The sequence below is a fragment of the Perna viridis genome, chromosome 11 (assembly GCF_037379345.1).
Source record: "Perna viridis isolate PV_CMFRI_1.1 ecotype Kerala chromosome 11, ASM3737934v1, whole genome shotgun sequence".
Lineage (NCBI taxonomy): Eukaryota > Metazoa > Mollusca > Bivalvia > Mytilida > Mytilidae > Perna > Perna viridis.
Window position 1 is genome coordinate 25,800,439 of NC_142455.1, and position 22,079 is coordinate 25,822,517.

Consider the following 22,079-nt stretch of genomic DNA (forward strand, 5'->3'; position numbering starts at 1 on the left):
AATGGAAAGTGTTTAGATTTTACATGCATCAACTGTCCGAAGCAGGATTGGCGATTTTCGAAATAAACAAGAACTTTCATTTTTAATAATTGAATTTAAAATATTAAATGTTTTTGATTTGTAGGATGAGACCATTTCACCAGAGGAAATTGTAAATGTTCCAAATAAGGTAGCTGGAAGTATCACTTTCACATTTGTACCAACAGATCCAAATGAAGATATGGAAGTAGGATCCATTTCTGCTGAAGTTTGTGTTAAACCTGGTAAGTGTTGTGATTAGATTTTAAGATATATTTAGAACATGTCAGATCTTTAATTCTGGTTCTTGTGTGATATAATTGTGATGCAAGCATGATAATTGAGTAATTTGTATATGAAATGTCCTCTAATGGATAAACATTTGGATCTGTGGTATATTGAGAGAAATGTTTGGATTAGGACTAGGCATTTCATAATGGAAATGAGGATCAGGAAAGATTTGAATTTGTAAATTGATTTTTTAAAGATTCGTGTAAATTCTAGTTTATATCTAACTTAATCAAAACGAGAAGTGTAAAGTTTTGGATTCAGTAATGAAGCGTATTGGTTGATATTATATTATAATCTAAATTTTACTTGTATTCGGAGTTGAGAAAATCTATTTGTGAATTTTAATTTTGAAAGGGGACAAGCCGTATGGGTATTGTTGAAACGGAAAATTTATACCATTTCACAGATGTCTTTTTTCCCAAATCAGTATCTCCTGAAATATCGGACTACAAAACAACCTAATTGTATTTAATTGTTTCATATGGAAACAAACACACACACATTCAAAAAAGAGAAGTAAAACAATAATTTGAGCAGATGACTTGTAAATTTCGTTTTTATTTTAACTGATACTATATATAAGCTGAATATGTTTTGTATATTATTTTGAGTTTTTATTTTAAATCGAAAAAGATCAGATTGCTTTACTCATTTTTCCCTAACAGTTACAACTGCCTCTACAAGTGTTCCACCAACTACATCGACTCCACCAGTTTCAACCCCTGAAACTTGTGAGGAGGTTGACAACATGGGACCATTATCAGAAAACATTAAAGAGGTGACGAAGAATGGTAATCCACTGACTGAAGATGATAAGAACAAATTACAGCCTGGTGATGATAAGAAGTTAACTGTATCTAAGACTGACACTTTGTCCATTGTTATGGAAACACAAGAAGAAGTTGATAAAATTGAAGTACTAGAAACAACCAATGTAAAGGAAGTAAACGTTGTCCTGAAGGACGAAGATGGAACAACAGTTCTTGTAAGTATCAATAAATGTATTAATACTCTCGAAATTAATTATCTTTTTAATTTCATTTTTTTTTTCATTTCTTTATTTCATGCATTATAACCAATCTTCGGTATAACTTAAAATGCACATACATTTATAAGATTAGTTTCTTTGTTTTGTTACAGTGTTGGACTTTTTATTTTTTCTCATCGAAAAAAGATTCACATTTCCAATGGAAAGTGTTTAGATTTTACATTCATCAACTGTCCAAAGCAGGATTGGCGATTTTCAAAATAATCAAGAACTTTCATTCTTAATAATTGAATTTAAAATATTAAATGTTTTTGATTTGTAGGATGAGACCATTTCACCAGAGGAAATTGTAAATGTTCCAAATAAGGTTGCTGGAAGTATCACTTTCACATTTGTACCAACAGATCCAAATGAAGATATGGAAGTAGGATCCATTTCTGCTGAAGTTTGTGTTAAACCTGGTAAGTGTTGTGATTAGATTTTAAGATATATTTAGAACATGTCAGATCTTCAATTCTGGTTCTTGTATGATATAATTGTGATGCAAGCATGATAATTGAGTAATTTGTATATGAAATGTCCTCTAATGGATAAACATTTGGATCTGTGGTATATTGAGAGAAATGTTTGGATTAGGACTAGGCATTTCATAATGGAAATGAGGATCAGGAAAGATTTGAATTTGTAAATTGATTTTTTAAAGATTCGTGTAAATTCTAGTTTATATCTAACTTAATCAAAACGAGAAGTGTAAAGTTTTGGATTCAGTAATGAAGCGTATTGGTTGATATTATATTATAATCTAAATTTTACTTGTATTCGGAGTTGAGAAAATCTATTTGTGAATTTTAATTTTGAAAGGGGACAAGCCGTATGGGTATTGTTGAAACGGAAAATTTATACCATTTCACAGATGTCTTTTTTCCCAAATCAATATCTCCTGAAATATCGGACTACAAAACAACCTAATTGTATTTAATTGTTTCATATGGAAACACACCCACACACACATTCAAAAAAGAGAAGTAAAACAATAATTTGAGCAGATGACTTGTAAATTTCGTTTTTATTTTAACTGATACTATATATAAGCTGAATATGTTTTGTATATTATTTTGAGTTTTTATTTTAAATCGAAAAAGATCAGATTGCTTTACTCATTTTTCCCTAACAGTTACAACTGCCTCTACAAGTGTTCCACCAACTACATCGACTCCATCAGTTTCAACCCCTGAAACTTGTGAGGAGGTTGACAACATGGGACCATTATCAGAAAACATTAAAGAGGTGACGAAGAATGGTAATCCACTGACTGAAGATGATAAGAACAAATTACAGCCTGGTGATGATAAGAAGTTAACTGTATCTAAGACTGACACTTTGTCCATTGTTATGGAAACACAAGAAGAAGTTGATAAAATTGAAGTACTAGAAACAACCAATGTAAAGGAAGTAAACGTTGTCCTGAAGGACGAAGATGGAACAACAGTTCTTGTAAGTATCAATAAATGTATTAATACTCTCGAAATTAATTATCTTTTTAATTTCATTTTTTTTTCATTTCTTTATTTCATGCATTATAACCAATCTTCGGTATAACTTAAAATGCACATACATTTATAAGATTAGTTTCTTTGTTTTGTTACAGTGTTGGACTTTTTATTTTTTCTCATCGAAAAAAGATTCACATTTCCAATGGAAAGTGTTTAGATTTTACATTCATCAACTGTCCAAAGCAGGATTGGCGATTTTCAAAATAATCAAGAACTTTCATTCTTAATAATTGAATTTAAAATATTAAATGTTTTTGATTTGTAGGATGAGACCATTTCACCAGAGGAAATTGTAAATGTTCCAAATAAGGTTGCTGGAAGTATCACTTTCACATTTGTACCAACAGATCCAAATGAAGATATGGAAGTAGGATCCATTTCTGCTGAAGTTTGTGTTAAACCTGGTAAGTGTTGTGATTAGATTTTAAGATATATTTAGAACATGTCAGATCTTCAATTCTGGTTCTTGTATGATATAATTGTGATGCAAGCATGATAATTGAGTAATTTGTATATGAAATGTCCTCTAATGGATAAACATTTGGATCTGTGGTATATTGAGAGAAATGTTTGGATTAGGACTAGGCATTTCATAATGGAAATGAGGATCAGGAAAGATTTGAATTTGTAAATTGATTTTGTAAAGATTCGTGTAAATTCTAGTTTATATCTAACTTAATCAAAACGAGAAGTGTAAAGTTTTGGATTCAGTAATGAAGCGTATTGGTTGATATTATATTATAATCTAAATTTTACTTGTATTCGGAGTTGAGAAAATCTATTTGTGAATTTTAATTTTCAAAGGGGACAAACCGTATGGGTATTGTTGAAACGGAAAATTTATACCATTTCACAGATGTCTTTTTTCCCAAATCGGTATCTTCTGAAATATCGGACTACAAAACAACCTAATTGTATTTAATTGTTTCATATGGAAACAAACACACACACATTCAAAAAAGAGAAGTAAAACAATAATTTGAGCAGATGACTTGTAAATTTTGTTTTTATTTTAACTGATACTATATATAAGCTGAATATGTTTTGTATATTATTTTGAGTTTTTATTTTAAATCGAAAAAGATCAGATTGCTTTACTCATTTTTCCCTAAAAGTTACAACTGCCTCTACAAGTGTTCCACCAACTACATCGACTCCACCAGTTTCAACCCCTGAAACTTGTGAGGAGGTTGACAACATGGGACCATTATCAGAAAACATTAAAGAGGTGACAAAGAATGGTAATCCATTGACTGAAGATGATAAGAACAAATTACAGCCTGGTGATGATAAGAAGTTAACTGTATCTAAGACTGACACTTTGTCCATTGTTATGGAAACACAAGAAGAAGTTGATAAAATTGAAGTACTAGAAACAACCAATGTAAAGGAAGTAAACGTTGTCCTGAAGGACGAAGATGGAACAACAGTTCTTGTAAGTAAAATATCAATAAATGTATTAATACTCTCGAAATTAATTATCTTTTTAATTTCATTTTTTTTTTCATTTCTTTATTTCATGCATTATAACCAATCTTCGGTATAACTTAAAATGCACATACATTTATAAGATTAGTTTCTTTGTTTTGTGACAGTGTTGGACTTTTTATTTTTTGCCATCGAAAAAAGATTCACATTTCCAATGGAAAGTGTTTAGATTTTACATGCATCAACTGTCCGAAGCAGGATTGGCGATTTTCAAAATAAACAAGAACTTTCATTCTTAATAATTGAATTTAAAATATTAAATGTTTTTGATTTGTAGGATGAGACCATTTCACCAGAGGAAATTGTAAATGTTCCAAATAAGGTAGCTGGAAGTATCACTTTCACATTTGTACCAACAGATCCAAATGAAGATATGGAAGTAGGATCCATTTCTGCTGAAGTTTGTGTTAAACCTGGTAAGTGTTGTGATTAGATTTTAAGATATATTTAGAACATGTCAGATCTTTAATTCTGGTTCTTGTGTGATATAATTGTGACGAAAGCATGATAATTGAGTAATTTGTATATGAAATATCCTCTAATGGATAAACATATGGATCTGTGGTATATTGAGAGAAATTGTTAGATTAGGACTCAATAATTCTGGTTCTTGTGTGATATAATTGTGATGCAAACATGATAATTGAGTAATTTATATGTGAAATGTCCTCTAATGGATAAACGTTTGGATCTGTGGTATATTGAGAGAAATGTTTGGATTAGGACTAGGCATTTCATAATGGAAATGAGGATCAGGAAAGATTTGAATTTGTAAATTGATTTTTTAAAGATTCGTGTAAATTCTGATTTATATCTAACTTAATCAAAACGAGAAGTGTAAAGTTTTGGATTCAGTAATGAAGCGTATTGGTTGATATTATATTATAATCTAAATTTTACTTGTATTCGGAGTTGAGAAAATCTATTTGTAAATTTTAATTTTCAAAGGGGACAAACCGTATGGGTATTGTTGAAACGGAAAATTTATACCATTTCACAGATGTCTTTTTTCCCAAATCGGTATCTTCTGAAATATCGGACTACAAAACAACCTAATTGTATTTAATTGTTTCATATGGAAACACACACATACACACACATTCAAAAAAGAGAAGTAAAACAATAATTTGAGCAGATGACTTGTAAATTTTGTTTTTATTTTAACTGATACTATATATAAGCTGAATATGTTTTGTATATTATTTTGAGTTTTTATTTTAAATCGAAAAAGATCAGATTGCTTTACTCATTTTTCCCTAAAAGTTACAACTGCCTCTACAAGTGTTCCACCAACTACATCGACTCCACCAATTTCAACCCCTGAAACTTGTGAGGAGGTTGACAACATGGGACCATTATCAGAAAACATTAAAGAGGTGACAAAGAATGGTAATCCATTGACTGAAGATGATAAGAACAAATTACAGCCTGGTGATGATAAGAAGTTAACTGTATCTAAGACTGACACTTTGTCCATTGTTATGGAAACACAAGAAGAAGTTGATAAAATTGAAGTACTAGAAACAACCAATGTAAAGGAAGTAAACGTTGTCCTGAAGGACGAAGATGGAACAACAGTTCTTGTAAGTAAAATATCAATAAATGTATTAATACTCTCGAAATTAATTATCTTTTTAATTTCATTTTTTTTTTCATTTCTTTATTTCATGCATTATAACCAATCTTCGGTATAACTTAAAATGCACATACATTTATAAGATTAGTTTCTTTGTTTTGTTACAGTGTTGGACTTTTTATTTTTTGCCATCGAAAAAAGATTCACATTTCCAATGGAAAGTGTTTAGATTTTACATGCATCAACTGTCCGAAGCAGGATTGGCGATTTTCAAAATAAACAAGAACTTTCATTCTTAATAATTGAATTTAAAATATTAAATGTTTTTGATTTGTAGGATGAGACCATTTCACCAGAGGAAATTGTAAATGTTCCAAATAAGGTAGCTGGAAGTATCACTTTCACATTTGTACCAACAGATCCAAATGAAGATATGGAAGTAGGATCCATTTCTGCTGAAGTTTGTGTTAAACCTGGTAAGTGTTGTGATTAGATTTTAAGATATATTTAGAACATGTCAGATCTTTAATTCTGGTTCTTGTGTGATATAATTGTGACGCAAGCATGATAATTGAGTAATTTGTATATGAAATATCCTCTAATGGATACACATATGGATCTGTGGTATATTGAGAGAAATTGTTAGATTAGGACTCAATAATTCTGGTTCTTGTGTGATATAATTGTGATGCAAACATGATAATTGAGTAATTTATATGTGAAATGTCCTCTAATGGATAAACATTTGGATCTGTGGTATATTGAGAGAAATGTTTGGATTAGGACTAGGCATTTCATAATGGAAATGAGGATCAGGAAAGATTTGAATTTGTAAATTGATTTTTTAAAGATTCGTGTAAATTCTAATTTATATCTAACTTAATCAAAACGAGAAGTGTAACGTTTTGGATTCAGTAATGAAGCGTATTGGTTGATATTATATTATAATCTAAATTTTACTTGTATTCGGAGTTGAGAAAATCTATTTGTGAATTTTAATTTTCAAAGGGGACAAACCGTATGGGTATTGTTGAAACGGAAAATTTATACCATTTCACAGATGTCTTTTTTCCCAAATCAGTATCTCCTGAAATATCGGACTACAAAACAACCTAATTGTATTTAATTGTTTCATATGGAAACAAACACACACACATTCAAAAAAGAGAAGTAAAACAATAATTTGAGCAGATGACTTGTAAATTTCGTTTTTATTTTAACTGATATTATATATAAGCTGAATATGTTTTGTATATTATTTTGAGTTTTTATTTTAAATCGAAAAAGATCAGATTGCTTTACTCATTTTTCCCTAACAGTTACAACTGCCTCTACAACTGTTCCACCAACTACATCGACTCCACCAGTTTCAACCCCTGAAACTTGTGAGGAGGTTGACAACATGGGACCATTATCAGAAAACATTAAAGAGGTGACAAAGAATGGTAATCCATTGACTGAAGATGATAAGAACAAATTACAGCCTGGTGATGATAAGAAGTTAACTGTATCTAAGACTGACACTTTGTCCATTGTTATGGAAACACAAGAAGAAGTTGATAAAATTGAAGTACTAGAAACAACCAATGTAAAGGAAGTAAACGTTGTCCTGAAGGACGAAGATGGAACAACAGTTCTTGTAAGTGTCAATAAATGTATTAATACTCTCGAAATTAATTATCTTTTTAATTTCATTTTTTTTCATTTCTTTATTTCATGCATTATAACCAATCTTCGGTATAACTTAAAATGCACATACATTTATAAGATTAGTTTCTTTGTTTTGTTACAGTGTTGGACTTTTTATTTTTTCTCATCGAAAAAAGATTCACATTTCCAATAGAAAGTGTTTAGATTTTACATGCAACAACTGTCCAAAGCAGGATTGGCGATTTTCAAAATAATCAAGAACTTTCATTCTTAATAATTGAATTTAAAATATTAAATGTTTTTGATTTGTAGGATGAGACCATTTCACCAGAGGAAATTGTAAATGTTCCAAATAAGGTAGCTGGAAGTATCACTTTCACATTTGTACCAACAGATCCAAATGAAGATATGGAAGTAGGATCCATTTCTACTGAAGTTTGTGTTAAACCTGGTAAGTGTTGTGATTAGATTTTAAGATATATTTAGAACATGTCAGATCTTTAATTCTGGTTCTTGTGTGATATAATTGTGATACAAGCATGATAATTGAGTAATTTGTATATGAAATGTCCTCTAATGGATAAACATTTGGATCTGTGGTATATTGAAAGAAATTGTTAGATTAGGACTCAATAATTCTGGTTTTTGTGTGATACAATTGTGATGCAAACATGATAATTGAGTAATTTGTATGTGAAATGTCCTCTAATGGATACACATTTGGATCTGTGGTATATTGAGAGAAATGTTTGGATTAGGACTAGGCATTTCATAATGGAAATGAGGATCAGGAAAGATTTGGATTTGTAAATTGATTTTTTTAAGATTCGTGTAAATTCTAGTTTATATCTAACTTAATCAAAACGAGAAGTGTAAAGTTTTGGATTCAGTAATGAAGCGTATTGGTTGATATTATATTATAATCTAAATTTTACTTGTATTCGGAGTTGAGAAAATCTATTTGTGAATTTTAATTTTGAAAGGGGACAAGCCGTATGGGTATTGTTGAAACGGAAAATTTATATCATTTCACAGATGTCTTTTTTCCCAAATCAGTTTCTCCTGAAATATCGGACTACAAAACAACCTAATTGTATTTAATTGTTTCATATGGAAACACACACACACACACATTTAAAAAAGAGAAGTAAAACAATAATTTGAGCAGATGACTTGTAAATTTCGTTTTTATTTTAACTGATATTATATATAAGCTGAATATGTTTTGTATATTATTTTGAGTTTTTATTTTAAATCGAAAAAGATCAGATTGCTTTACTCATTTTTCCCTAACAGTTACAACTGCCTCTACAACTGTTCCACCAACTACATCGACTCCACCAGTTTCAACCCCTGAAACTTGTGAGGAGGTTGACAACATGGGACCATTATCAGAAAACATTAAAGAGGTGACAAAGAATGGTAATCCATTGACTGAAAATGATAAGAACAAATTACAGCCTGGTGATGATAAGAAGTTAACTGTATCTAAGACTGACACTTTGTCCATTGTTATGGAAACACAAGAAGAAGTTGATAAAATTGAAGTACTAGAAACAACCAATGTAAAGGAAGTAAACGTTGTCCTGAAGGACGAAGATGGAACAACAGTTCTTGTAAGTATCAATAAATGTATTAATACTCTCAAAATTAATTATCTTTTTAATTTCAATTTTTTTTTTCATTTCTTTATTTCATGCATTATAACCAATCTTCGGTATAACTTAAAATGCACATACATTTATAAGATTAGTTTCTTTGTTTTGTTACAGTGTTGGACTTTTTATCTTTGTAAACGAAAAAAGGTTCACATTTCCAATGGAAAGTGTTTAGATTTTACATGCATCAACTGTCCGAAGCAGGATTGGCGATTTTCAAAATAATCAAGAACTTTCATTCTTAATAATTGAATTTAAAATATTAAATGTTTTTGATTTGTAGGATGAGACCATTTCACCAGAGGAAATTGTAAATGTTCCAAATAAGGTAGCTGGAAGTATCACTTTCACATTTGTACCAACAGATCCAAATGAAGATATGGAAGTAGGATCCATTTCTGCTGAAGTTTGTGTTAAACCTGGTAAGTGTTGTGATTAGATTTTAAGATATATTTAGAACATGTCAGATCTTTAATTCTGGTTCTTGTGTGATATAATTGTGACGCAAGCATACTAATTGAGTAATTTGTATATGAAATGTCCTCTAATGGATAAACATATGGATCTGTGGTATATTGAAAGAAATTGTTAGATTAGGACTCAATAATTCTGGTTCTTGTGTGATATAATTGTGATGCAAACATGATAATTGAGTAATGTATATGTGAAATGTCCTCTAATGGATAAACATTTGGATGGTGGTATATTGAGAGAAATGTTTGGATTAGGACTAGGCATTTCATAATGGAAATGAGGATCAGGAAAGATTTGAATTTGTAAATTGATTTTGTAAAGATTCGTGTAAATTCTAATTTATATCTAACTTAATCAAAACGAGAAGTGTAAAGTTTTGGATTCAGTAATGAAGCGTATTGGTTGATATTATATTATAATCTAAATTTTACTTGTATTCGGAGTTGAGAAAATCTATTTGTTAATTTTAATTTTGAAAGGGGACAAGCCGTATGGGTATTGTTGAAACGGAAAATTTATACAATTTCACAGATGTCTTTTTTCCCAAATCAGTTTCTCCTGAAATATCAGACTACAAAACAACCTAATTGTATTTAATTGTTTCATACGGAAACACACACACACACATTCAAAAAAGAGAAGTAAAACAATAATTTGAGCAGATGACTTGTAAATTTCGTTTTTATTTTAACTGATATTATATATAAGCTGAATATGTTTTGTATATTATTTTGAGTTTTTATTTTAAATCGAAAAAGATCAGATTGCTTTACTCATTTTTCCCTAACAGTTACAACTGCCTCTACAACTGTTCCACCAACTACATCGACTCCACCAGTTTCAACCCCTGAAACTTGTGAGGAGGTTGACAACATGGGACCATTATCAGAAAACATTAAAGAGGTGACAAAGAATGGTAATCCATTGACTGAAGATGATAAGAACAAATTACAGCCTGGTGATGATAAGAAGTTAACTGTATCTAAGACTGACACTTTGTCCATTGTTATGGAAACACAAGAAGAAGTTGATAAAATTGAAGTACTAGAAACAACCAATGTAAAGGAAGTAAACGTTGTCCTGAAGGACGAAGATGGAACAACAGTTCTTGTAAGTATCAATAAATGTATTAATACTCTCGAAATTAATTATCTTTTTAATTTCATTTTTTTTTCATTTCTTTATTTCATGCATTACAACCAATCTTCGGTATAACTTAAAATGCACATACATTTATAAGATTAGTTTCTTTGTTTTGTTACAGTGTTGGACTTTTTATTTTTTCTCATCGAAAAAAGATTCACATTTCCAATGGAAAGTGTTTAGATTTTACATGCATTAACTGTCCGAAGCCGGATTGGCGATTTTCAAAATAAATAAGAACTTTCATTCTTAATAATTGAATTTAAAATATTAAATGTTTTTGATTTGTAGGATGAGACCATTTCACCAGAGGAAATTGTAAATGTTCCAAATAAGGTTGCTGGAAGTATCACTTTCACATTTGTACCAACAGATCCAAATGAAGATATGGAAGTAGGATCCATTTCTGCTGAAGTTTGTGTTAAACCTGGTAAGTGTTGTGATTAGATTTTAAGATATATTTAGAACATGTCAGATCTTTAATTCTGGTTCTTGTGTGATATAATTGTGATAAAAGCATGATAATTGAGTAATTTGTATATGAAATGTCCTCTAATGGATAAACATTTGGATCTGTGGTATATTGAGAGAAATGTTTGGATTAGGACTAGGCATTTCATAATGGAAATGAGGATCAGGAAAGATTTGAATTTGTAAATTGATTTTGTAAAGATTCGTGTAAATTCTAATTTATATCTAACTTAATCAAAACGAGAAGTGTAAAGTTTTGGATTCAGTAATGAAGCGTATTGGTTGATATTATATTATAATCTAAATTTTACTTGTATTCGGAGTTGAGAAAATCTATTTGTGAATTTTAATTTTGAAAGGGGACAAGCCGTATGGGTATTGTTGAAACGGAAAATTTATACCATTTCACAGATGTCTTTTTTCCCAAATCAGTATCTCCTGAAATATCGGACTACAAAACAACCTAATTGTATTTAATTGTTTTATATGGAAACACACACACACACATTCAAAAAAGAGAAGTAAAACAATAATTTGAGCAGATGACTTGTAAATTTCGTTTTTATTTTAACTGATATTATATATAAGCTGAATATGTTTTGTATATTATTTTGAGTTTTTATTTTAAATCGAAAAAGATCAGATTGCTTTACTCATTTTTCCCTAACAGTTACAACTGCCTCTACAACTGTTCCACCAACTACATCGACTCCACCAGTTTCAACCCCTGAAACTTGTGAGGAGGTTGACAACATGGGACCATTATCAGAAAACATTAAAGAGGTGACAAAGAATGGTAATCCATTGACTGAAGATGATAAGAACAAATTACAGCCTGGTGATGATAAGAAGTTAACTGTATCTAAGACTGACACTTTGTCCATTGTTATGGAAACACAAGAAGAAGTTGATAAAATTGAAGTACTAGAAACAACCAATGTAAAGGAAGTAAACGTTGTCCTGAAGGACGAAGATGGAACAACAGTTCTTGTAAGTATCAATAAATGTATTAATACTCTCGAAATTAATTATCTTTTTAATTTCATTTTTTTTTTTCATTTCTTTATTTCATGCATTACAACCAATCTTCGGTATAACTTAAAATGCACATACATTTATAAGATTAGTTTCTTTGTTTTGTTACAGTGTTGGACTTTTTATTTTTTCTCATCGAAAAAAGATTCACATTTCCAATGGAAAGTGTTTAGATTTTACATGCATCAACTGTCCGAAGCAGGATTGGCGATTTTCAAAATAAATAAGAACTTTCATTCGTTATAATTGAATTTAAAATATTAAATGTTTTTGATTTGTAGGATGAGACCATTTCACCAGAGGAAATTGTAAATGTTCCAAATAAGGTAGCTGGAAGTATCACTTTCACATTTGTACCAACAGATCCAAATGAAGATATGGAAGTAGGATCCATTTCTGCTGAAGTTTGTGTTAAACCTGGTAAGTGTTGTGATTAGATTTTAAGATATATTTAGAACATGTCAGATCTTTAATTCTGGTTCTTGTGTGATATAATTGTGATAAAAGCATGATAATTGAGTAATTTGTATATGAAATGTCCTCTAATGGATAAACATTTGGATCTGTGGTATATTGAGAGAAATGTTTGGATTAGGACTAGGCATTTCATAATGGAAATGAGGATCAGGAAAGATTTGAATTTGTAAATTGATTTTGTAAAGATTCGTGTAAATTCTAATTTATATCTAACTTAATCAAAACGAGAAGTGTAAAGTTTTGGATTCAGTAATGAAGCGTATTGGTTGATATTATATTATAATCTAAATTTTACTTGTATTCGGAGTTGAGAAAATCTATTTGTGAATTTTAATTTTGAAAGGGGACAAGCCGTATGGGTATTGTTGAAACGGAAAATTTATACCATTTCACAGATGTCTTTTTTCCCAAATCAGTTTCTCCTGAAATATCGGACTACAAAACAACCTAATTGTATTTAATTGTTTCATACGGAAACACACACACACACATTCAAAAAAGAGAAGTAAAACAATAATTTGAGCAGATGACTTGTAAATTTCGTTTTTATTTTAACTGATATTATATATAAGCTGAATATGTTTTGTATATTATTTTGAGTTTTTATTTTAAATCGAAAAAGATCAGATTGCTTTACTCATTTTTCCCTAACAGTTACAACTGCCTCTACAACTGTTCCACCAACTACATCGACTCCACCAGTTTCAACCCCTGAAACTTGTGAGGAGGTTGACAACATGGGACCATTATCAGAAAACATTAAAGAGGTGACAAAGAATGGTAATCCATTGACTGAAGATGATAAGAACAAATTACAGCCTGGTGATGATAAGAAGTTAACTGTATCTAAGACTGACACTTTGTCCATTGTTATGGAAACACAAGAAGAAGTTGATAAAATTGAAGTACTAGAAACAACCAATGTAAAGGAAGTAAACGTTGTCCTGAAGGACGAAGATGGAACAACAGTTCTTGTAAGTATCAATAAATGTATTAATACTCTCGAAATTAATTATCTTTTTAATTTCATTTTTTTTTCATTTCTTTATTTCATGCATTACAACCAATCTTCGGTACAACTTAAAATGCACATACATTTATAAGATTAGTTTCTTTGTTTTGTTACAGTGTTGGACTTTTTATTTTTTGCCATCGAAAAAAGATTCACATTTCCAATGGAAAGTGTTTAGATTTTACATGCATCAACTGTCCGAAGCAGGATTGGCGATTTTCAAAATAAACAAGAACTTTCATTCTTAATAATTGAATTTAAAATATTAAATGTTTTTGATTTGTAGGATGAGACCATTTCACCAGAGGAAATTGTAAATGTTCCAAATAAGGTAGCTGGAAGTATCACTTTCACATTTGTACCAACAGATCCAAATGAAGATATGGAAGTAGGATCCATTTCTGCTGAAGTTTGTGTTAAACCTGGTAAGTGTTGTGATTAGATTTTAAGATATATTTAGAACATGTCAGATCTTTAATTCTGGTTCTTGTGTGATATAATTGTGATAAAAGCATGATAATTGAGTAATTTGTATATGAAATGTCCTCTAATGGATAAACATTTGGATCTGTGGTATATTGAGAGAAATGTTTGGATTAGGACTAGGCATTTCATAATGGAAATTAGGATCAGGAAAGATTTGAATTTGTAAATTGATTTTTTAAAGATTCGTGTAAATTCTAATTTATATCTAACTTAATCAAAACGAGAAGTGTAAAGTTTTGGATTCAGTAATGAAGCGTATTGGTTGATATTATATTATAATCTAAATTTTACTTGTATTCGGAGTTGAGAAAATCTATTTGTGAATTTTAATTTTGAAAGGGGACAAGCCGTATGGGTATTGTTGAAACGGAAAATTTATACCATTTCACAGATGTCTTTTTTCCCAAATCAGTTTCTCCTGAAATATCGGACTACAAAACAACCTAATTGTATTTAATTGTTTCATACGGAAACACACACACACACATTCAAACAAGAGAAGTAAAACAATAATTTGAGCAGATGACTTGTAAATTTCGTTTTTATTTTAACTGATATTATATATAAGCTGAATATGTTTTGTATATTATTTTGAGTTTTTATTTTAAATCGAAAAAGATCAGATTGCTTTACTCATTTTTCCCTAACAGTTACAACTGCCTCTACAACTGTTCCACCAACTACATCGACTCCACCAGTTTCAACCCCTGAAACTTGTGAGGAGGTTGACAACATGGGACCATTATCAGAAAACATTAAAGAGGTGACAAAGAATGGTAATCCATTGACTGAAGATGATAAGAACAAATTACAGCCTGGTGATGATAAGAAGTTAACTGTATCTAAGACTGACACTTTGTCCATTGTTATGGAAACACAAGAAGAAGTTGATAAAATTGAAGTACTAGAAACAACCAATGTAAAGGAAGTAAACGTTGTCCTGAAGGACGAAGATGGAACAACAGTTCTTGTAAGTATCAATAAATGTATTAATACTCTCGAAATTAATTATCTTTTTAATTTCATTTTTTTTTCATTTCTTTATTTCATGCATTACAACCAATCTTCGGTACAACTTAAAATGCACATACATTTATAAGATTAGTTTCTTTGTTTTGTTACAGTGTTGGACTTTTTATTTTTTCTCATCGAAAAAAGATTCACATTTCCAATGGAAAGTGTTTAGATTTTACATGCATTAACTGTCCGAAGCAGGATTGGCGATTTTCAAAATAAATAAGAACTTTCATTCTTAATAATTGAATTTAAAATATTAAATGTTTTTTGATTTGTAGGATGAGACCATTTCACCAGAGGAAATTGTAAATGTTCCAAATAAGGTAGCTGGAAGTATCACTTTCACATTTGTACCAACAGATCCAAATGAAGATATGGAAGTAGGATCCATTTCTGCTGAAGTTTGTGTTAAACCTGGTAAGTGTTGTGATTAGATTTTAAGATATATTTAGAACATGTCAGATCTTTAATTCTGGTTCTTGTGTGATATAATTGTGACGCAAGCATGATAATTGAGTAATTTGTATATGAAATGTCCTCTAATGGATAAACATATGGATCTGTGGTATATTGAAAGAAATTGTTAGATTAGGACTCAATAATTCTGGTTCTTGTGTGATATAATTGTGATGCAAACATGATAATTGAGTAATTTATATGTGAAATGTCCTCTAATGGATAAACATTTGGATGGTGGTATATTGAGAGAAATGTTTGGATTAGGACTAGGCATTTCATAATGGAAATGAGGATCAGGAAAGATTTGAATTTGTAAATTGATTTTGTAAAGATTCGTGTAAATTCTAATTTATATCTAACTTAATCAAAACGAGAAGTGTAAAGTTTTGGATTCAGTAATGAAGCGTATTGGTTGATATTATATTATAATCTAAATTTTACTTGTATTCGGAGTTGAGAAAATCTATTTGTTAATTTTAATTTTGAAAGGGGACAAACCGTATGGGTATTGTTGAAACGGAAAATTTATACAATTTCACAGATGTCTTTTTTCCCAAATCAGTATCTCCTGAAATATCGGACTACAAAACAACCTAATTGTATTTAATTGTTTCATATGGAAATAAACACACACACATTCAAAAAAGAGAAGTAAAACAATAATTTGAGCAGATGACTTGTAAATTTCGTTTTTATTTTAACTGATACTGTATATAAGCTGAATATGTTTTGTATATTATTTTGAGTTTTTATTTTAAATCGAAAAAGATCAGATTGCTTTACTCATTTTTCCCTAACAGTTACAACTGCCTCTACAACTGTTCCACCAACTACATCGACTCCACCAGTTTCAACCCCTGAAACATGTGAGGAGGTTGACAACATGGGACCATTATCAGAAAACATTAAAGAGGTGACAAAGAATGGTAATCCATTGACTGAAGATGATAAGAACAAATTACAGCCTGGTGATGATAAGAAGTTAACTGTATCTAAGACTGACACTTTGTCCATTGTTATGGAAACACAAGAAGAAGTTGATAAAATTGAAGTACTGGAAACAACCAATGTAAAGGAAGTAAACGTTGTCCTGAAGGACGAAGATGGAACAACAGTTCTTGTAAGTAAAATATCAATAAATGTATTAATACTCTCGAAATTAATTATCTTTTTAATTTCATTTTTTTTTTCATTTCTTTATTTCATGCATTATAACCAATCTTCGGTATAACTTAAAATGCACATACATTTATAAGATTAGTTTCTTTGTTTTGTTACAGTGTTGGACTTTTTATTTTTTGCCATCGAAAAAAGATTCACATTTCCAATGGAAAGTGTTTAGATTTTACATGCATCAACTGTCCGAAGCAGGATTGGCGATTTTCAAAATAAACAAGAACTTTCATTCTTAATAATTGAATTTAAAATATTAAATGTTTTTGATTTGTAGGATGAGACCATTTCACCAGAGGAAATTGTAAATGTTCCAAATAAGGTAGCTGGAAGTATCACTTTCACATTTGTACCAACAGATCCAAATGAAGATATGGAAGTAGGATCCATTTCTGCTGAAGTTTGTGTTAAACCTGGTAAGTGTTGTGATTAGATTTTAAGATATATTTAGAACATGTCAGATCTTTAATTCTGGTTCTTGTGTGATATAATTGTGATGCAAACATGATAATTGAGTAATTTGTATGTGAAATATCCTCTAATGGATAAACATTTGGATCTGTGGTATATTGAGAGAAATGTTTGGGTTAGGACTAGACATTTCTTATGGGAAATTAGGATCTGGTAATGTTTGTGATTAGATATAGTTTTTTTTCCATATTTTGTTTCTTTTGTATAGCTTATATTTTTTTGTATCTTTTTGTCTGAGTTTTTTTTAAATTTTTTTTAAACTTGTTACTAAATTGTTCTAGAAATTTGTTCCAAGAGATGTCTTTTGTTCTCGCTATTTCAATTTGGTATCATGAGTCGATCTGTCTATCATGTTTTGCGACTTAAAGGCAGAGGGAGATGATTTTGTATACGCAACATCCTCCTCTTACAAAAGAAAATTGGATACTCCGTTTTGCTTACTGTTATAATAATACTGTTAAAAAGTATTGTTAATCATTTGTTTGCTAATTCAGAGTGTATTAATGTATTGTTAACATATGTTTTCCTTGTCATTTATATAATAGATATGTTGCAAATGGTATTGCAAAATTATTCTATGTTGAAACATTTAAAGATGACGTATTATTTTATTGACATTGTTATTGGCTCATATGGCTTAGAAATTACCCCTACGTTTTTTGAAAATTTCGCTAAGTTTCAGTTTACTACATTGATATTTTGTCTTGAGAGATTTACGTGTAGGTAAGTGAGGTGACAGTGGTTTTCCGGAACAATTTGTCTTTCATTAATAAGATATACTTAGAAATTTAAATTAACATCACTATTTCTGCGAAGTTCGTTTGGTAATGCATCATTTTTTATATATCAGATTTTCATTTGTCTCTCTTCATTTTCAGTTGGTGTTTGCATTTTGAACCCTTTGTCAATACAGCAACTGTATAAACTAAATTTTTCGAGCAACTTGGCGGGTGTATCTAGAAAGATGACGTATTATCTTTAAACAATCTTAATTTCGGAGATTTGATACATCGCATCTAACCCCAAAGAACTTGTAATAAAGGATACTACAGACACTATAAAGTCGGCCTCAAATCCTGGCCTACAATTAGAAATCGGTGGTAATAGGAAAACTATTGACCACACTTTACGACAAACATGATGACATTTTATTCAGAATTGTTTACTTTCCTTTCATCTGTGGCAACATCCCTTCTGTACCTGCGTATGGAGTGTTCATATCACAACTCATACTTTATGCCAGAGCTTGTCGAAACTACGCAGACTTTTTGTATAGCACTAGAATTCTAACAAATAGGCTTCTGAAACAAGGTTATGTTACAGAGGTTTTATGGTCGTCATCATGAACTCGTTGATCGTTACGGTGTATCCATCTGCGCAATGAAAACTGATTTCGTCTACCCCTGACTGGACTTTTCATGAGCAACTCGACGGGTGTTTCTATAAAAGAAGAGAACGCTTTCCCTACCGGTGCACCTGGTCCATGCTCCCATTTTTTAAGTGGAGTACGAGTTGCACGTTTGCTTTTGTTACTTTGTATGTATGATTTTAGTTACTTTATGTTCTTTGTTGTGTAAGTCTGTTTACCATCTGTGGTCTTTGTCCCTGGATTACATTCTTTTGATTACCGCTAGAATCTTGGTTCCATTGATTACTCGAAACAAACTGTTGAGTCTTAAAGTTATTCTTTTTTTTTCAATGACTATAAAATGCAATATATTAATGTCTTTGAATTTAGTACTTTTATAATTGACCCCAAACAAAAAATATATTTCTTGCACATTTTTCTGTACTGGAAAATTTTAATCTCGCTATGGTATTGATGACTTATTAATGACTACCCTACCTGTGCACCTGGTCCATGGTCTCAGTTTTTAGTGAAGGCCAAGTTGCTCATTTACTTCTTCGTTTTGTACATTGTATGGTTATTTCATGTGCTTTATTGTTTGTATATGTTTTCCCTACCTTGTCTTTGTCACAGGATTGCACCATTAACAAAAAGCTGTTTTAGTTGAAATTTTGTTCTTAGCTTCAAAGCAATCTTATTTTATAATTTATTAGGTACAACAGGCACAACAACCTTGCCCACTGAAACTTCGCAGGCTGCTGTAACTACTGAAGCAGGTCCTAAATTGACAACGCCATCACCTGAAAAAACATCCACTAGTAGTATGTATTGAATTAATATCTTTAAAATAAGCTTTTAAACTAGTCGTTTATTGATGGGACGATTTTAACTTTGCATTTTGAAGAACAAAGAACTGTTTTTGATTATTTTAACTGCAGTTGTGACAACTGGGTTTATTTTTAGTTATGATATCCATGTCAATTAGACCTACTTTTAATTTTTTGGATCGAATCGAAATAATTTGATTGTGCACATGATCTTCTTAAGTATAAAAATCACGTAATAAACTTCAAATGCTAAATCTTAAAAAGATATTTCATGCAATTGTTAGTTTTTAACCGAGAGGTCTAATCACAACACAAATACAATAGAGTTTAAAGCACAATGCTGTTTAATAAGTAAGACTATAACAAGATTACATTTCAACAATAGTTTGTAATTGTATTCTTAAAACAGAGATACTCAGTCCAGTACTAAAAAAAGCTTAATATTGATATTCTTTGTTTTAAGGGGAAACACCTGTAACAGAGCCAACCCTAAAACAAACAACCACTAAAGCAACAGCTCCAATTGAAACTACAACAACTCCTGGAACAACTCCAGTTCAAACTTCACCAACCACTGAAGCAACAACAGCAGGTGAAGTTATATGGCAAATTTCTTCTTTCTTCAGTCACTAGGATTGTGTTGTGATTACTTTTTTTTTCATTATCTTCAATTTGTATGTTTTTCTATAGAAACTAGTCTTTTAAACTAATTTCGAGGAAGTGCTTTTTTGTATCTTTTTATTTTTATGTTAAAATTATTTATATTGTCATCTCTTTTGATATACACCTTTAAAGGAAAATATTTTCAGAAAGCGACATAAGTAATCGTTTAATACGTTTGTTTGTTTTAATATTTTACAGCATTCTGTACTTTCAACCAAGAACAGTTCAAAAATAACTTTGGTTTTGAGCAATTCAACTTCATTGGATATATAGAAAAGGATGGCAAAGATGGTTTAACAAGTGAAGATGAAAAGGTTTTCCTTGGGGATATGATTCCTAGAGATAAGATTGTTATTGTCGGATGTAGTAATTGGTAAGTAAAATGATAATTTTCAAATAAAGGTCATTGACCTATAAACTTTATATTGAAATGAAAGAGATATTTTAAAACGCATATAAATTTCAGTTGCTAATTTTGGCAGATTTTGTGAAATGAACAAATTCACATGTAATCTTTTGTGATTTTTGTGAGTTTGGAATGTTTGAATAACTTGATAGTTATCAGCTTAACTTAAATCTGACTACTGATTCATTTTTTTAACTTCATTCCGTAACATTACAGTATTCTGTGAATAATGGTAAATGAAGGTAGTGACTCCTTTTTATTCACAACTAATATGAAAACGATGTCATAATTTTTTTTCATAATTTCATGAAAATTCTTTAAATTGTTTATAACGTTCTTTTAATTGTTTTTAGAGTTCACCGGAATTAGCCACATCTATTCCTAATCAATGTTTGGCGACCTTTGTTTCTCAAAATAATATTAAAGTCAAAACATAATTTGCTGTCAACCAATATATTTCTAATTCATCTCACTGAAAACAAAACGCATTTATTAAAAAAAATAAAATTGATCGGTTGAGTATTTTCTATGTTTTTACTGTGAGTTTTCTCGGAATGATTTGTTTATTTGAAGGAAGTCATTCTTGCAATGGTAATTTCTATGACATATCTGATAAAGTCATAATTCTGAATATATTTGCTCTTACTTCTTTGTTCAAATAAATTAGATTATGAACATTATTATTAATAAATTATGACATTAAGTAATAATTTTGCAGAATGATTAAGAAACCGACACGAAATAAGAAAAAAGTCAAAGTGGTTTACCTTAAAAGGAAACTTCGATATTCAAATGTATTCATCAACATGAACTACTTTTTCACTTTAAGTTCTTTTATGTTTTTTTTTTACTTTTATTCTTAGTGTTGTGCTCTCCGTTTCTGTTTTATCTTTTTTTTTGCACTTAATAGTCATAAAAATAAGAATACTGTCGTCGGTCTGTTAATGTAGACTTTATTACTTTTGTTTTCGGTTTTTTTTTCAAGCTTGTTTGTTTTCCACTTGTCGAAGACCTTTTCGTGATCTTTGAAAGATTTTGCTATTTTGTATAACATTTATATCCTGAGCATTTTTTCTTTGATTTTCTGTAGTAACTTGCGTTTTATTTTATTTTTAGCACTTGTGAAGCTACTGGTATAATGAATTGTGAAGTAGGAGAGTGTGCTGGTAAACATTTTTTCTAAAATTTAATTAAGAAAGAGTAATGTACTAAAGTTTTGAATTGAAACGCAAATTTATTTTCGATCTTTTAACATGTCATTTTTAAAGCGTCATATATAATTTATATACATATATTTCAAGCTCATCATACTAACAACAAAATCATTGAACATTTCAATTTTAGTAATATCTTTTGTGAAACACAATCTCTAAAGAATTTTGTGTTATTTTTAAT

General features: G+C 30.1%; 2 protein-coding genes across 2 annotated transcripts in view; both read left to right on the plus strand.

Annotated features, from left to right (window-relative positions):
• The window catches only part of LOC148603511 (uncharacterized), a 76,882-nt gene that overhangs the window by 44,232 nt on the left and 10,571 nt on the right, over positions 1-22,079 (plus strand). The window contains exons 31-48 of the mRNA XM_088551442.1: positions 7,234-7,553; positions 7,877-8,015; positions 8,861-9,180; positions 9,506-9,644; positions 10,487-10,806; positions 11,131-11,269; positions 11,981-12,300; positions 12,627-12,765; positions 13,477-13,796; positions 14,121-14,259; positions 14,971-15,290; positions 15,616-15,754; positions 16,597-16,916; positions 17,247-17,385; positions 19,502-19,609; positions 20,079-20,207; positions 20,477-20,651; positions 21,801-21,850. Coding sequence (XP_088407568.1) covers positions 7,234-7,553; positions 7,877-8,015; positions 8,861-9,180; positions 9,506-9,644; positions 10,487-10,806; positions 11,131-11,269; positions 11,981-12,300; positions 12,627-12,765; positions 13,477-13,796; positions 14,121-14,259; positions 14,971-15,290; positions 15,616-15,754; positions 16,597-16,916; positions 17,247-17,385; positions 19,502-19,609; positions 20,079-20,207; positions 20,477-20,651; positions 21,801-21,850 — 3,675 coding nt within the window. The remainder of the gene's footprint in view (positions 1-7,233; positions 7,554-7,876; positions 8,016-8,860; positions 9,181-9,505; positions 9,645-10,486; positions 10,807-11,130; positions 11,270-11,980; positions 12,301-12,626; positions 12,766-13,476; positions 13,797-14,120; positions 14,260-14,970; positions 15,291-15,615; positions 15,755-16,596; positions 16,917-17,246; positions 17,386-19,501; positions 19,610-20,078; positions 20,208-20,476; positions 20,652-21,800; positions 21,851-22,079) is intronic.
• Positions 2-6,407, plus strand: LOC148603514 (uncharacterized). Its single transcript, XM_088553250.1, has 10 exons — positions 2-10; positions 125-263; positions 975-1,294; positions 1,620-1,758; positions 2,472-2,791; positions 3,116-3,254; positions 3,966-4,285; positions 4,616-4,754; positions 5,602-5,921; positions 6,252-6,407. The coding sequence occupies exons 1-10, from the start codon at positions 2-4 to the stop codon at positions 6,405-6,407; spliced, it is 2,001 nt and encodes a 666-aa protein (XP_088409376.1).

Coding starts and splice junctions, on each gene's coding strand:
- LOC148603514 (XM_088553250.1), top strand. Junction 264..974: donor TGAAGTTTGTGTTAAACCTG/GTAAGTGTTGTG, acceptor TTTCCCTAACAG/TTACAACTGCCTCTACAAGT. Junction 2,792..3,115: donor AAGATGGAACAACAGTTCTT/GTAAGTATCAAT, acceptor TTTGATTTGTAG/GATGAGACCATTTCACCAGA.